Source organism: Mustela nivalis, assembly GCF_964662115.1.
Source record: "Mustela nivalis genome assembly, chromosome: Y".
Taxonomy (NCBI): domain Eukaryota; kingdom Metazoa; phylum Chordata; class Mammalia; order Carnivora; family Mustelidae; genus Mustela; species Mustela nivalis.
In genome coordinates this window covers 29286802-29303688 of record NC_139041.1, presented here as the reverse complement: position 1 = coordinate 29303688, position 16887 = coordinate 29286802, and the positions used below count along the sequence as shown (strand labels likewise).

The 16887-nt window shown below is 37.7% G+C and overlaps 1 protein-coding gene and 1 long non-coding RNA gene across 2 annotated transcripts in view; one reads left to right on the top strand and one right to left on the bottom strand.

Moving 5' to 3' along the window:
* The first annotated feature begins 9119 nt into the window (after positions 1-9119).
* Positions 9120-10957, top strand: LOC309856893. Its single transcript, XR_014307394.1, has 2 exons — positions 9120-10723; positions 10774-10957. It is a non-coding gene; the product is annotated as an uncharacterized lncRNA (long non-coding RNA).
* Positions 10958-11211: 254 nt separating this feature from the next.
* The window catches only part of LOC309856889 (protein WWC3-like), a 179895-nt gene continuing 174219 nt past the window's right edge, over positions 11212-16887 (bottom strand). Inside the window, exons 21-23 of the mRNA XM_082718691.1 lie at positions 15215-15442; positions 12381-12508; positions 11212-11367 (exon numbers count right to left, since the gene is read on the bottom strand). Coding sequence (XP_082574817.1) covers positions 11301-11367; positions 12381-12508; positions 15215-15442 — 423 coding nt within the window. The 3' untranslated portion in view covers positions 11212-11300. The remainder of the gene's footprint in view (positions 11368-12380; positions 12509-15214; positions 15443-16887) is intronic.

Genomic DNA, 16887 nt, shown 5'->3' with positions numbered 1-16887 from the left:
TCATGATCCCAGGGTTCTGGAATCGAGCCCCACATTGGGCTCTCTGCTCAGCAGGGAGCCTGCTTCTTTTCCTCTCTCTGCCTCTCTGCTTACATGTGATCTCTGTCTGTCAAATAAATAAATAAATAAAATCTAAAAAAAAAAAATCCACAAAGAACTTACCAAACTCCACACAGAAAATAAAGAAATGTGCGACAGACATGAACAGACAATTGTCCAAAGAAAACATACAGACGGCTAACAGACACATGAAAAAAATGCTCTACATTTTCCTCTGGTGTCAGGGAAATACAAATAAAAACTATAATGAGATACCACCTCACATTCGTCACCATGGCTCAATTTAACAACTCAGGAAATAAGAGATGTTGGCAAAGATATGGATAAAGGGGAACCCTCCTACACTGTTGGTGGGAATGCAAGCTGGTACAGCCACCCTGGAAACCAGCCTGGAGGTTCCTCAAAAAGCTGAAAATAGAACTACCCTATGACCCAGCAATTACACTACTGGTTATTTACCCTAAAGGATACAAATGTAGTGATCCAAAGGGGCACCTGCAAGCCAATATTTATAGCAGCAACGTCCACGATACCCAAACAATGGGAAAAGCCCAGATGTCCATGTACTGATGAATGGATAAAGAAGATATATACAAGGTATATACACATGAAAATGTGGCACATACACACACACACACACACACACAGAACATTAGTCATTAAAAAGAATGAAATCTTGCAATATATATATATATACACAAGATATATTAAGATGTGACATATGTATATATAGATGATATATGTGTATATGTGATGTATACACCAGGAATATTAGCCATCAAAAAGAATGAAATCTTGCCATTTACAATGATATGGAACTAGAAGGTATTATGCTAAGCAAAATAAGTTAGTCAGAGAAAGACAAACACCATGTGATTTCATTCATAAATGGAATTTAACAGATGAACACAGGGAAAGGGAAGTAAAAATAAAAGACAAACTGAGAGAGAGAAACCGTAAGAGACTCTTAACTCTAGGGAACAAACTGAAAGTTGTTGAAGAAGAGGTGGTGAGGGGATGAGGTATTTGGGTGATGTGATGAGCACTGGGTATTACATGCAACTGACCAATCACTGAATTATACCCCCAAAACTAATAACCTATATGGTAACTAATTGAATTTAATTTTTTTAAATTCAATTAGTTTAAATGAAATCAGGAGTGGAGGACTTTGGATTCAGCCAAATCATTTTCAAGTATAAAATGCACAGGAAAAGGCTATCAAGATACAAGAAATCTAGTGTTTTAATAGGCTCTTTCTGGGAAATTTAACTATATATTTTAGCTATATTTATATTCTCCTGCAGCCCCCAAATGAATCCCACTTGGTCATGGTGAAGAATCATTTTAAAGTATTGTTGGATCCTATTGGCTAATATATTGGTGAGAATTTTTCACCCATGTTCATCAGATATATTGCCTGTAATTCTCCTTTTTAGTGGAGTCTGTGTCTGGTTTTGGCATCAAGGTCTTATTGGACTCATAGAAGTTTTTAAGTTTTCCTTCCATTTCTATTATTTGGAGCAGTTTAATTTACACACATAACTTTACAGAATACTAAAAGGAGATGGCAACAATGAGACTGATGTCTTTTAGAATGACAGAAATACTTTATTATATATATGTGTGTGTGTGTGTGTATTTCAAACATATTTAAGGTGTTTTGTTAAATAAATTATATAAAGAATATAAAAGTATGTATGTATAAATATGAATGTATGTATATATAAAACACTCACAAAACCTAACACAAAATAATGGTTTAAAAAAGAGAATACGTATGTTGAAATATAGGTTTGACATGTGGGTACATCACAGCTACCAGAGAATGAGGACTTAGAAGTATTATGACAAAATAATAAGCATGTTGATTGACTTCTTGTTATTAACTTCTAGTTACATGTACATATATGTATATATAATTTCTATATAACATATGTAAAACTTCTAGCTATTATTAAAGGTCTACTTATTAACTAGAACTTAACAGGATATACTTTATTTTTAAAGAAGTTTAAAAAATATTTATACACCCAAAATGGGGCTTGAACTCATAATGCCGGGATCAAGAGTCATACATTTCTCCAACTGACCCAGCCAGGAGTCCCAACAGGATAAACTTTAAATCCAACACAAAGGAGGAGGTGAGGAAAGAAGATATTTTCTAATTTAAATGGTGCTAATTATAGAAATCAACAGATACTAAATAAAAAGTCACTAAAACAGTATAAAAATATATATATTAAATAATGTAACTTCAGAATAAAATGCAAGTGTAAATGGCACACATTTGCAAAACTGGCTACAGTAAATATTATTTCTATAATTTTGAACGCATTTTAAAAACCAGAAATAAGGTGATACATATCAATAAAATTCCCAAATGTGATAGATTGAAACATTTTTAGATTAACAAAAATTGAAAGCTAATCTGTGTATAAAGAAACATACATAGCTAAAATAAAAAGGTTGAAAATAAGAAACTTGCAGAAATATGCCAGGAAAATGCAAATAAAATATAAGCAGCTATCACAGAGTCTAAAAAGCATTGACAGACAAATTCTTAATGCTATAATGCACAATGGTTTAAATATTAACAATTTGCACTTAATAACACAGCAAAATGTTCAAGAGTAGAAATAACTAGGATGCAAAGAAAAGTAGATGTACATTATCGTTATATATTATGTATGGGCAAATTATATAATGTTAATAATCTAGGGTAGATAAAATGGAAAAAGATTGACAAAAATATACACAATCTAGACAACGTGATCTGTAACAAAGTAGATACTGGGTTAAGTGTATATAAGTAATTATGGACCCTGTACACAATATTCTTACTGGTTTGTTATTGTTAAGTAATCTCTATGCCCAACATTGTAGGGCTCAGACTCATGATCCATCCATCCTGCTGCAAGATTAAGAGTTCCCTGTTCTACTGACTGAGCCAGCCAGATGTCCATATAGAAAACATTCCTGCTTTTACTGTGGCATTAAGAGAAACTAGCTGTAACTTAAGCCTAAGAGAAAAATAAATTTAAAATGTCACACGTAACTAAGTAACTCCTAAATTAGCATAGAAGTACACAGAGCAATTACAGATTGTTACAAATAATGGTATTTAAAACATATCCATTGACAGTGGGAAAATGAGTAGTACCAATTTGGTTCTAGCTATATAAATAGTAAAATGTAACATACCCAATCCAAACAACTATTTAAAAAAGAACATTTAAGGAAAAAAACAGTACACCTAAGTAAGCAGCAAAAAACAAAACAAACAAAACAAAAACCCCAGTATTTCACAAACTATAAAACAGAAAGAGTACAATTAAAACCAAATGCTGACTATCCTTAAAATAAGAAACCTAATTAAATATATATATCCAAATCTAATAAAGGAAAGTGAGAAAGGCAAATACACAAAGTTAATTAAAAAATAGAAAGTAATTATGAAAATGAAAGTACGAAAGACATTAACCTGTATGGCTCTATACACAATAATTTTAAGACACAGAGGAAATAGTTTTAAAACATATAGATTACCAAAATTAACATTAAGATTCAAGTATAAAAGGATCAGTTCCACACATGAAATCTAGTAGAAGAGAACTCCTTTTAATTTTCTAACACTTAATAAAATAGAAACTAATGAATGTTTTTCTTAATAATATTAATATATTTGTTTAATTCACTCTTAAAGCCAACACCTGGTTTAATGTAGAAAGTGTAGTATTTCACTAAAGTCAAAAAATAATAAAATAGCTTTGTTGGTATATGGTATGTATGTATTTCTTTGTTTTCTATGCTTACATGTAAAATTTAATATATATTACATATGTAAATATACACATACAAAGGTAAAAGTGCAAAATTCAAAGAAGTGTTAAGATCTTCATGACCTTGTTTTCTCATGATTTCTTAGTATGAAAACTATCAAAAGCATAAGCAACAAAGATACATTAAGTGAAATCTGTCTAAATAAAAAAACCTTTATGCATCAAGGGAAACCAATATAAATAAAAAAAGAGAACCCAAGGAATGAGAAAAATATACACAAATCATATATTTGGTGTTTAATATTCAAAAGATAAAAAAGAAACACATGGAAGCTTAATCACACATAAAAATTCTAAAAACTTTAAAATTCAGCAATATCACTACACACTCCTGGTAATATTTACCTTAAACACTAAAATAGGAAACTATTTTGTATATGTGTGATGAGGAACTAAGGAAATTAGTAATTATGTGATATTCTATCATTCAGCTTTAACTCTAGAAGAGCCAAAGGTTTACAGTAGTCAAACTAACTCTTTATCAGGAGAAATGTGATATAAAGGTGTATTTTAGGGCACCTGGGTGGCTCAGTGGGTTAAAGCCTCTGCCTTCGGCTCAGGTCATGATCTCAGGGTCCTGGGATCGAGCCCCGCATCGGGCTCTCTGCTCAGTAGGGAACCTGCTTCCTCCTCTGTCTCTGCCTGTCTCTCTGTCTACTTGTGATCTCTGTCTGTCAAATAAATAAATAAAATGTTTAAAAAAAAAAAAGGTGTATTTTAGTCATGCATCTCCAGAGAAATAAAACCAATAGCATCTGTACTTGTTGTTATTTATTATTTGGTATTTGGATCGTGTGATTATGTAAGCTGAAACGTCTCCAGATCTGCAGCAGCAAGCTAAAGTTCCAGGAGAAACAGTAGTTAATGTACCAATCCCAAAGCTGGCCTGCTTGAGACACAGGAAAGTCAGTATTTCAAATGAAGCTGGAAGGGTGGAAGAAGCCAAAGCTCTAGGTCAAGCGGTCAGGCAGGAGCAGTTCCCAGATTTGCAGATCAGCCATTTGGTTTCATTCAGTTTTTAACAACTGGAAGCCCATCACATAGGGAAGGGCTGTCAGTTAGTGCACAATTCAAATGTCAATCTTACCCAGAAATACCCTGATAGACACATTTAGAACATTGTTTGCCCAAACGTCTGGGCACCCTGTGTCCTAATCAAATTGACATACAAAATTAACCACAATAAACCCACATTGCGAACATGACCTCCATATGACTCTCCTTAAATCATACTTAATTTCCAAAGAAAGACAATAACAAGGGTGTAAATCTGCCTAACTACCCTATGTACAACTGGAAATACACTAATGCTTCCCCAGAAGAGGAAGTAAAGTCTTGAGTGGTATTTACTCTTCTTGAAATCCCATTAACTTAAACAAATGACTAAAAATTAATAGTTCTTAAACACTACAGTATAAAGTCAATACATCTAATGTTTGATAGTAAAATAAGAAAACACACCACATACTTATTTCACTAGGAAAGGCCAGGTGGCACACAGCTAGAAAGCAGGCATCTGCAGCAAGAAAGAGCCATCATCCAAATTCTATTACACTGGCCTCCAGAACTGTAGAAAAAATAAATTTCTGTTGTTTAAGCCATCCAGTCTCTGATGCTTTGCTTACAGCAGCCTGAAGCGAGCTGGTTTCCTAACGGGTATTTTTGCAAAAAAAAAAAAAAAGGGAAAGTTAAAATTTAAGATTGCAACGGTTCCTGAAGTCCCCAAAATACTGAAAATAAGAACAATGTTGGAGGTTTCATACTTCCTGATTTCAAAATTTACTACAAAGCTACAGTTATCAAAATAGTGTAATTATGCCATAAAGATAAGCATATGTATCTATGGAATTAAATACAACTATGTTAATGGGTTTTCAATAAAGATGCCATTTGGAAAAATACAAATATTGTCTTCAACAAATGGTGGATGGAAAAATGGATATCTACATACATAAGAATGAAGTTAGAATCCTACTACACTTGATATGCAAAAACTAACTCAAAATGGATTAACAATAAACTAAACCATAAAACTAACAGAATAAAGGGTTAGATCTTCATGACCTTGGGTTTGAAAATGGTCTGTTAGATATCAGAGTAAAAGCATGAGCCACAAAAAAAATAAATAAAAATAAATTGGACTCATGGAAAATTGAAATTTTCTGCCCTAAAGAAGACAAAAGAAATTTTAAAAGGCAGTATAAAAAGGAGGCTAAAATATTCACAATCATATACCCAGTTAAATGTCTAATAACATAGTACAAATGAAGAACTCATACAATTCAATGACAATGAAAATAACTGTTAAAAAATTGCCAAAGAGGGTGCCTGGGTGGCTCACTGGGTTAAGCCTCTGCCTTCGGCTCAGGTCATCATCTCCGCATCCTGGGATCAAGTCCTGAATCCGGCTCTTTGCTCAGCAGGGAGCTTGCTTCCCCCACTCTCTCTCTCTCTGCCTGCCTGTCTGCCTACTTGTGATCTCTGTGTGTCAAATAAATAAAATCTTTAAAAAAAAAAATTGCCAAAGGACTTTATGACATTTTGTTTTGTATTAAGAAATATATCTATATATATATAGGTTTGCTCAAGATTATTCCTGACATAGAGTTCCAATAGGAAATACAGGAGCATCATTTGTTGTAACATATATGTTTTATTGATGATGACTTCTTTTTAAGATTTCATTTATTTTTGCACATGTGCTCTAGAGAGAGAAACAGAGAGAGAGAGAGAGAAGGAGGGAAAGACGAGGGGGAGGTGCAGTGGGAGAGGGAGAACCAGACTTGTAATTGAGCAGGGAGCCCTACACAGGACTGGATCCTAGGACCTTGAGATTACGACCTGAGCCGAAGGCAGACATTTAACTGATCACTCAGGCACTCAGTTGTGGACTTCTGAAATACTTCGAGAAAAAAATGTGAAACAGTATCTTTTATTATTTAAAATTTGTTATAAAATTTAAGTTTCTGTTAATGATGATGGCAGCCTTAGAAAGCTCTACATAACCAAAGGATGAGAAGTGAGATATTTACAGATGAAATATCATGTAGGGACGGCTTCAAATACAAGAAGTGCATGGAAGTGCAGGTGATTGATTCGTGTTGATGTTGGGTGAGGGGACCATGGGGATAGGTTTTGGTATTCTGTTTTTAGACATCAATTGCCATAACATAAAACAAACTAAAAAACAGTTTTTTACTGTTCTTAAAAAAACTAGTTTAAGAATTTCAAATACAAATGACTCAGAAAAAAATGGTGACAAAAACAGAGAAATACTGATTATAACTTAATCCCAAAATACAGGATATTTATTTAAGCAGTGTTCAACGTTTCACAATGCAGTGATCAGCTGAAGTAAAAATAAATAAATAAATAAATAAATAAATCTGTCTGAAGCATTATTTTCAGAGAAGTTTGCAGAAGAATTCCAATAGCTTTTTAGAAAAGGGATATAAATATTATCAATTCCACCTCTGACCACCTTCACTCAAATTGTTAATAAGGCACTTTTACTCATCAGAAAGCATAGTATATTAGCACATTGTAAGTCGTAATTTGTGACACTTTCATAAAGGAGGCAATTTGTCTATTGCAGTGTTTAATAATAGTGTCTCATATGCAGAAGGTACTCAATAAATACCTCTTTTATTTTAAAAAAATGAACACAGAAAAAACAAATGAATGACTTCTAAGTCATAGTTGAAGATACAATATTTTATGCTACCTTATGATGAGGTCATAAAACTTAAGGGCATATAAAAAATAAATGAAAAGCAATAGGACTTTACTTTTCTGACAGTGTTAACATATACTCTTGGTAATTGTAATTGGTTAGAAGCTGCAAGATGCACTGTTTCTGTCTATGAAAGTTTGTTAACAATAACCACCTCTGTTTTCCAGAATGTATAATGAACACTCAAGGAAGGGGATCTCCATGGGCAACATAAAACTTCTCTTCACTTGTCTTGATTTTACTTCTTTACTATGATGCCATTTGGCTACAAAAGCAATCACATGTAGGTTATAGCAGGGTGAAATAAAACAGAGGAGGTGAACCCATGAGGCCCTGAACTGCCATGAAAGTGGGCCTTTAATAAAAACAGACACACAGACCAGTGGAACAGAGTAGAGAGCCCAGATAATGGACCCTCAACTCTATGGGCAAATAATTTTCAACAAAACGGGAAAAAATATCCAGTGGAAAAAAGACAGTCTCTTCAATAAATGGTGCTGGGAAAACTGGACAGCTATATGTAGAAGAATGAAATTCGACCATTCTCTTACATCGTACACAAAGATAAACTCAAAATGGATAAAAGACCTCAATGTGAGACAGGAATCCATCAGAATCCTAGAGGAGAACATGGGCAGTAATCTCTTTGATATCAGCCACAGCAACTTCTTTCAAGATATGTTTCTAAAGGCAAAGGAAACAAAAGTGAAAATAAACGTTTGTGACTTCAACAACATCAAAAGCTTCTGCACAGCAAAGGAAACAGGCAACAAAACATTCCTTCTCCCACGGAATGGGAGAAGATATTTGCAAATGACAGTATAAACGAAAGGTTGATATCCAGGATCTATAATGAACTCCTCAAACTCAACACACACAAAACAGACAATCCTATCAAAAAATGGGCAGAAGATATGGACAGACACTTCTCCAATGAAGACATACAAATGGCTATCAGACACATGAAAAAATGTTCATCATCACTAGCCATCAGCGTGATTCAAATTAATACCACATTGAGATATCACCTTACACTAGTTAGAATGGCCACAATTAGAAGACAGGAAACAACATGTGTTGGAGGGAATGTGGAGAAAGGGGAACCCTCTTACACTGTTGGTGGGAATGCAAGTTGGTGCAGCCCCTTTGGAAAACAGTGTGGAGATTCCTCACGAAATTAAAAATAGAACTTCCCTCTGACCCTGCAATTGCACTACTGGGGATTTAACCCAAAGAAACAGATGTAGTGAAAAGAAGGTCCATCTGTACCCAATGTTTATTACAGCAATGACTATGGTCGCCAAACTGTGGAAAGAACCAAGATGCCCTTCAACGGACGAATGGATAAGGAAGATTGGTCCATATACACTATGAAGTATTATGCCTCCGTCAGAAAGGATGAATACCCAACTTCTGTAGCAACATGGACGGGACTGGAAGAGGTTATGCTGAGTGAAGTAAGTCAAGCAGAAAGCGTCAATTATCAAATGGTTTCACTTATTTGTGGAGCGTAACAAATAATGTGGAGGACATGGGGAGATGAAGAGAGAAGGGAGTTGAGGGAAATTGGAAGGGGAGGTGAACCATGAGAGACTATGGACTCTGAAAAACAATCTGAGGGTTTTGAAGCAGTGGGGGGTGGGAGGTTGCGGTACCAGGTGGTGGGTATTAGAGAGGGCAGGGATTGCATGGAGCACTGGGTGTGTTACAAAAACAATGAATACTGTTACACTGAAAAGAAATAAAAAAAATTTTTTTTTTTAAAGTGGGCCTTTATTTGTGTTTGGTTAAGGTGGGGTTAAAAACACAAGAGAGCCCCAAGTTTGTGAAAGAAAAACACATCAAATAAAACTCTGTGGGAAACTGAGGGGGATAGGAAGGGACTTTGTAAGCAGTGAATTTTATTCAAGAACAGTTGTTTTGAGGATTTTTACATTTGTACAGCTGCTTAAGAGGAGCAGATAGGCAGTGTATCCGAGAAGTCTCTCTGCATTAACAGCCATGCACCTAAGACTTAATTTGTCATGTACATGCTCCAGCCATCCAACAGCATAGTTTTGTTAGATTTTAAAGTTTCAGCAATTCCATCATTGACCATGTTGTATGCGTAGGTGGTGGTTGTGATAAGAAATGCTTGTGAGTCTCTAACACATTATTGGTACATATACTAAAACACTGACCCAAAAAGGGGGTGTGGGAAGAAGAGACCAAAAGTACAAATACATAGGAATAGATCATAGTATTACTAAGAAAGTACATTGTTATAATAACTGAATTATGAATGAAATACTTTCACAAAATTATTTTAATGCAATTTAGAAGAAAGGCACGTTATACAAACAGGGAGATTTTTAAGAGCAATGAAAATAGAGGCGCAGTGATTTAAAGAGCTATTTTCAAGGAAAGAGAGAGGGGGAAAAAGGGTGTACAGAATAAGCTGTATTTTCTTTTACATTTAGTGTAACTTAACTTTCTTTACTCACAAAAGAGAGTGCATTCCATATATAATAAATACGCTTACAGCAAAATATTTAGATCATTTGACATTTTAAAAGAATCCAATACATTTTTATTACGTAAAATTTTTTTTCCTCATGAACTACGACTAAGATTTCTTAAGAAATACTGAGAAGACTCCAGTATTTGGGGGTGGGGGGGAGGGATTTTGATTTGATTTATCAAATATTCTGTAAGTGACTCCCTGGGCAAGCGTCGCTCCCCACATGTGCTCGCTGCCTTCCCTAGACAAGCGCCTTCAAAGGCTGTCGCGTATGTGTCATAGCACTCTGTCCACCCGCGGACTCACGGATTCTGCGAAAACGCGCGCTCCTAGCTCTCGTAGAGTCCCTTCCTGATAGAGCCATAGTGCTGGAGCTCCACGCGGCCCGTTGGTCAGAATCATTGGATGGGGCAGACTCCCGGGGGAGCTGCCGGGGGGTCTGCTGAAGGGGGGTGCAGACGGTCACCGGAGGCTGGGCTGCAGGGTCCGAGAGCTTGTCCCAGACTCACAGCGAGCGCACAAAGACGCAGACGACAGGAGAGGCGGCTAGTGCACCATGCACACGGGACAGCTTGGCTCGCACGGTCTGTGGGCCGCCCGCAGGGCCGCAGTGCATGCGACCGTGAGCGAAGTCAGAGTGCGAACGCTCTGCAACGTGTGAGATACACAGTAGGTACGCGGTAAACGGATACAAGTGACGTGCTCAGCACAGAGTGTTGCGGTTTGGGTGGCAGAAACAGAACCGGCCCCAAAGCTCTATTGTAACTGCATGACAAATACTGAAGCACAAAAGTTTAGTCTTTAAAATACAAATTAAAGTCAGTATTTTTCTTCAAGGAAAAAAAAGTATTATAAATAAATTACAATACAATGAATTGGCCTGAACTCATTCCTCTTCCACCCTGTAAGTCTAATAAAATAGTGTAAAAACTGTACACTATTAACATGATACTTGATCTTTTACAAAATAACCATTTTGAGATGTTAATTTCACAAAAATGAAAAGTCAAACTCTGCTGTCAGTTATAAAATACATATTTATAGAGTTTTTTAGAACAAAATGTTACTAAAACTTCTGCATAAATATTTTACAAATTTACCTAGTCGAAAAACTTTATGAAAATGAAACAAACAGATGAACACTTCATGTATACAACACACTACATCAAACATCATCGGCTGGCAGAAGAGGTATGTTAATTGTTGGTCTTGTAAAAAATGCTATCTTCTCCCTAGGTTTGGAAAGAATTACAGGTTACAGATAATATAAGCACCCTTAAAGTGTCATGAGGCTCTCCTATTAATAATCACTCTTCATGCTTATAGAACAAATAGAACTTGTCAAAATACAAATGTTTCCATACAAATTCTCAAAATTATCGAAGTTACGATACCCTGATAAGGACAGAGATTTATCTCCACTGCTTAGAACAGTGCCTACTATCTAGTAAGTTTGCAATAAATGTTTTATTAATAAATAAGTACATTTCAAAAGATGAGCTCAAAATTACTTGAAGGAAGACAGTTAAAATATACTATTTTAGAATAGAGACATAAAAATTAAAGGTGCAAAAAAACATAAAGGCAAAAGTAAAGCACAAAATAGTACAGCTCTGTGTAGCTCCAGTTACATTTAAAAAAAAAAAACCATCAAAGCCAATTTATGTTACTAAAATTACTGATAGTGGTTAAAAAAATATCTTCAGAATTTGGGAATGCTGATAATGTTTTGATTCTTGCAATGTTTAGTTTATGATAACTGACTATATTCATATATTCACTATATTCATAATTAACTATATTTATAAAATAAGGACAGATATATATGCTATATAAACATGTATGTACAGTATGTTCAATCAAGTTAATTTAAAAAAGGCAGAAGTGGTACATATATGTACATGTGTAAATCACTGTTAACTACAACTGCAAACGTTTGGAAAAAAGTAGCTACATAAGCAAATTATATTTACTACATAAAACTATAGTCATGAAAAAAATAACAGATTATGTAGCAACATCTGGTATTTTCATTCTTTAAAGCTAAATGCAAAATTAAACATAAGTGATAACAACTTTTTTAAAAGGTTTATACAAAAGATAAGAAAACACCAAATGCTAACAGGAACAAGAATTCCTGTTCTGTTTTCAACTTTTTTTTTTTTAATATTTACTTTACTTTTTATAATGATAATGGCAAGACAGTAAAAAGCAAGCAAGGAGATGGGCCCACAGCCTTCCCTACCTGAAGGTCTGCACTTGGATGGGTTCTTGGTAGGTCTGCCCATGTAGCTGGCATGCCCCTCTGGAAGCCTTCTTCAGCATCTTCTCAGCTGCCTGTTCTTGGTGGAAGTCAAGTTTGGTCTGTCTTGTCTGGAACAGCAACATTGGATGAAAGAGACATTTTTACTTCTAGTTTTAAGGAAGAAGGAATAAAGCTAATTCCAGCTCTGGGGTCCTACATGGGAGAAAGGCTGCTCCATCCACACACAGTGTGGCCACAGCAAATCTTCCCAGGAGCTACCAGTGTGTCTGGGATCATCTCTTGCAGACATTACAACATTCCACCACAAAGTGGAGAGTGGCAATATCAACAGTAAGGCTTGGAGATCCTTTCTGCAGTCCCTTACCTGAGGAAACTGCAAAAGAGTTGGGTCAGCATTAATAAAAGAAATGATAAGAATCAAATAATCCTCTCAATAGGTGCAGAAAAAGCATTTGACCAAATACAGCAACCTTCCTTGATAAAACCCCTCAACTTCGAAGAGGTAGGGGGCACCTACCTCAACGTCTTGAAGGCTACATACGAAAGACCCACAGCTAATCTCCTTCTCAATGGGGCACCACTGAAAGCATTTCCCATAAGGAAAAGGACAGGACCACGATGGGGACATGTCCACTCCCACCATTCTTATTCCTCCTAGTTCTCTAAGTCTTAGCTTCTGCCATCTGACCACCAAAAGAAATCAAAGGCATCCAAATTGGCGAAGAAGAAATCATATGATCACTTCCAGCAGACGTCATGAGAATCAATATAGAAACCCAAAAGACTCCATGAAAATAATATAAATAAAAACAGAATGAAATGTGCGAGAACTGGTCTGGGAATTCACCTCTGTCCAGAATAGCACAGCAACACACAGAAGTCGCTTCCATTTCTGCACACTCATAATGAAGCACCCCAGAGAGTCCTCAAGGAATTGCTCCTGTTCCCAATTACAATCCAAGCCGTAAGATAACCAGGAGGAAGCCTCAGCAAAGAGGTCCAAGAGATGTGCTCTCCAAATTAGAGACCCTTATGAGAGAAACTTAGGTAGACACAAAGAATTAAAAGCCCTTTCCATGCTCATGGACTAGAAGAATAAATCCCATTCCCAGGGTGTAGTCACGACCAACATCCATGTCCACACGTAAAGCAATCCCTATGAAAGTGACACCAGCATTTTTCACAGAGCTGCAACAAATGCTTCTCCAAAGAGGGAAGCACCAGACAAGTCCCCCGAGGAGCCAAGGGAAAGTGGAGAAAGAACACCAAACTCAGAAACATCCCAATCGGGACCTCAGGCTGCGTGACACAGCTGTCATTGATGGTATGATCCTGGCACCAAGAGAACAGAGGGAAGAACTCAGGCATGGACCCTTCACTTGTTGGTCAAGGAATCTTGGACAGAGCAGGAGAGAATGAACATCCAATGCACAAAAGATAGTCTCCTCCCCAAACGGTGGTGGGAACGCTGGACCAACGACCACATGCAGAAGAAGGACATTGGGCCCCTCGTTTTCTCATACACAGAAACCCACTCGAAACAGACCAAAGACCTACACGGTAGACAGGAATCTGGCAACATCCTAGAGGAGAAGGCAGGCAGCACCCACTTTGAGCTGGGCTGTAGCAACATATTGCTCCACACATCTCCAGAGGCAAGGGAAACAAAGGCACAACTGAATGACTGAGACGTCATCAGGCTGAAAGCATTGGGCACTGCCAAGGAAGCAATCAACCAAGCTAATTGGAAGAAGAGATCCCCAAATGACACATTCCATCAAGGGCTAGTATCCACAGTCTGTAAGAATCCTCTCAAACTTGATACTCTACACAGCAAAATTCCACCCAAGAAAGGGCAGAAGATATGAACAGACACTGCTCCAAAGAACACACATCCGAATGGCTAACAAACATATGATGAAATGCTCCACCACCCTCATCATTCCAGAAAAAGAAATCACACCACAGGGAGATGCCACTCCCCACCACTCAGAGTGGCTCAAGTGCACAACTTGGGAAACAAAAGATGTGGCCAAGATGTGGAGAAAGGGTAGCTCTCTTGCCCTCTTGGTAGGAATGCAAGCTGGAACAGTTATTCTGTTAAACAGAGCTACCCCACAACTCAGCAACCGCCCTACTGGGTATTTACTCCAAAAATACAAATGTAGTGATCTGAAAGGGTTCATAGCAGCAATAGCCACAATAGTCAAAGATGTGGTATATACACACAATGGGATATTACTCAGGCTTCAAAAGAATGAAATCCTGTCATTTGCAACAACATAGACGGTATTATGCTAAGCTAAATAAGTCAGTCAGAGAAAGACAAACACGTATGATTTCAACATATGTGAAATTTAAGAGAACAAATGAACACAACGGAAGGGAAGGGAAAATAAAATAAGATGAAATCAGCAACAGAGACAAACCATAAGACTCTTAGCCATAGGGAACAAACTGAGGGTTGCCAGAGGGGAGGTAGTTGGGGGGATCGGGAAAATGGAAGATGGGCATTAAGGAGTCACCCAATGGGCTGAGCACTGAGTATTATACACAACTGATAAATCACTGAATTATACCCCTGAAACTATTCACATGTTAACTAAGTGTTTTAAATTTAAAAAAAAAAAAAAAAAGTCATGTGTTGGTGCCACAGGAACACCAGCTGCCTGGCCCACGGAGGAAGAAACCCAGTCCCTTCAGAGGAGCTCTGGGAGTGTTCAAAGCACAGCTTCATCATCATGACCAGGCAGGCCCCAGATGCCGGAGGGACTCCATAGCGGGCCTCGCCAGGCTGGGGCTGGGCCTCTTACCTGCCTCTCGGCTTCCTTCAGCAGGCTCCGGAACCGCTCGTCCTGCAGCACCCAGTGTGGGAGGTCGGTCTGGCCTCGGAGCTGCGCGTCTTCTAACCGCTGCCTCAGTTCCCGCAGGGTGCAGATCTCCTCGTTCAGCTGCCTCTGGCGTGTTCTGGAGGCCTGGAGATCCAGCTCCAGATCCAGGGAGGTGCAGGCCATGAGCTCAGCCAGGGAGGACCTAAAGGTCTGCGGGAACGTCAGCTGTGAGTATACACACTGAGACATAGAATTTGGGCAAGATTAACTTAAGTGTCCAGTTCAATATCAAGTTAGTGATGCAAATGGTGTGATTTATTTGCAGAGACAGATCCTTACCAGAGACTGGCAAAATTAAAAAATGGGTACAATCTTAAGTGTTAATGACTAAATGCCTAAAAATCTCCATTTTCTTTGATTCTAAAATTTCATTTGCACTTATATCTAGAAGGACACTCTGTATACAAAGGTGACTCAGCTATTTTACAATATAAAAAAATTACATATTAACAGGTAATTAATGTTTTAAGTACAGCATAAAATGTGGCCATTGTAAAAATTGAAAAAAATATGTATGAGCATGGGGGGGAGGGTGGTCCTTCATGGCTTCTAAAGAATAGTAAGAAATTTCCCTTGCCTACAGGCAGTTCACTGCCAAGCTTGGATCACAGTGGGCACAAATTTGTAGCCAGGCTGTTCTGTCACACATAGTCTCAGTGCTACAACCAGCACTACTCTAGCAGCTACCTGTAGGAGGTGCTCCTGACCATTTCAAGCAAGAGGGTCAGAGTTGGAAGACTTTCAATATCTAAACACAAAATATGTCAAGAGCATTATCCCAGTAATTTCTCACACAGCCAGACACAGCACTCAAACCAACAGTAGCTGGAGGAACCATGATGGAAAACTGGGAACTAAATCCTGGACATACATATTCCACTCTCTCTTGGACGCCAGGGAAAGCCTAATCCAGCTGAACATAGTCAAATGTTTGTAGGACACTTGGAAGAGAGCTCCTGAATTCACTCAGGTGCACTGTATCAGAGTTGTAACAGAGTTAACCCCGAGGAAGCTGGGTGGTGAGAAAGGAATGCCTTTCCCAGTACAGACTGACACAATTCAGCAGCAGAATGTGGCATATACAAGCACATGCACTTGGCCAGCTACAAGATCACAGTGTTCTAGCCAAATGGAGCTGACGAGAAATAGAAGACTGACCCATAAAAGATGGAGAAAAGAAACATCCTAGGGAAGTACCAGCCCAACCTACTGGATCATCATTCTCACAGAATGCTCCCTGAGGCCTGCATGGACTACCATGTGGAGAATGCCCAGTCCCCAAGGCTGAACAACTTCAGACTTGGTGAGGGGAATAGCTCTTTAACCCACAAGTGGAGATGTTGTGACTGGGCAATGATCATCAGCTTCTTGATCCAGGACACCCAGAAGTAATCACACTGCAATAGTTTTTCACAGTTCAGCTAGCTCTTTACCACCTTCCTGGATGCTAAACTCGCTGAAGGTGTCCTCAGATGATTTGTTCCAAATCTGTATATGGCATCTGGCTCTTCAGTGCTATCGAAGGCCAGAAAGTGATGACCATTTACATCTGTCAGAAGTTGGAAGAACCAAGCTCCCCACAGAAGTTGAATTTG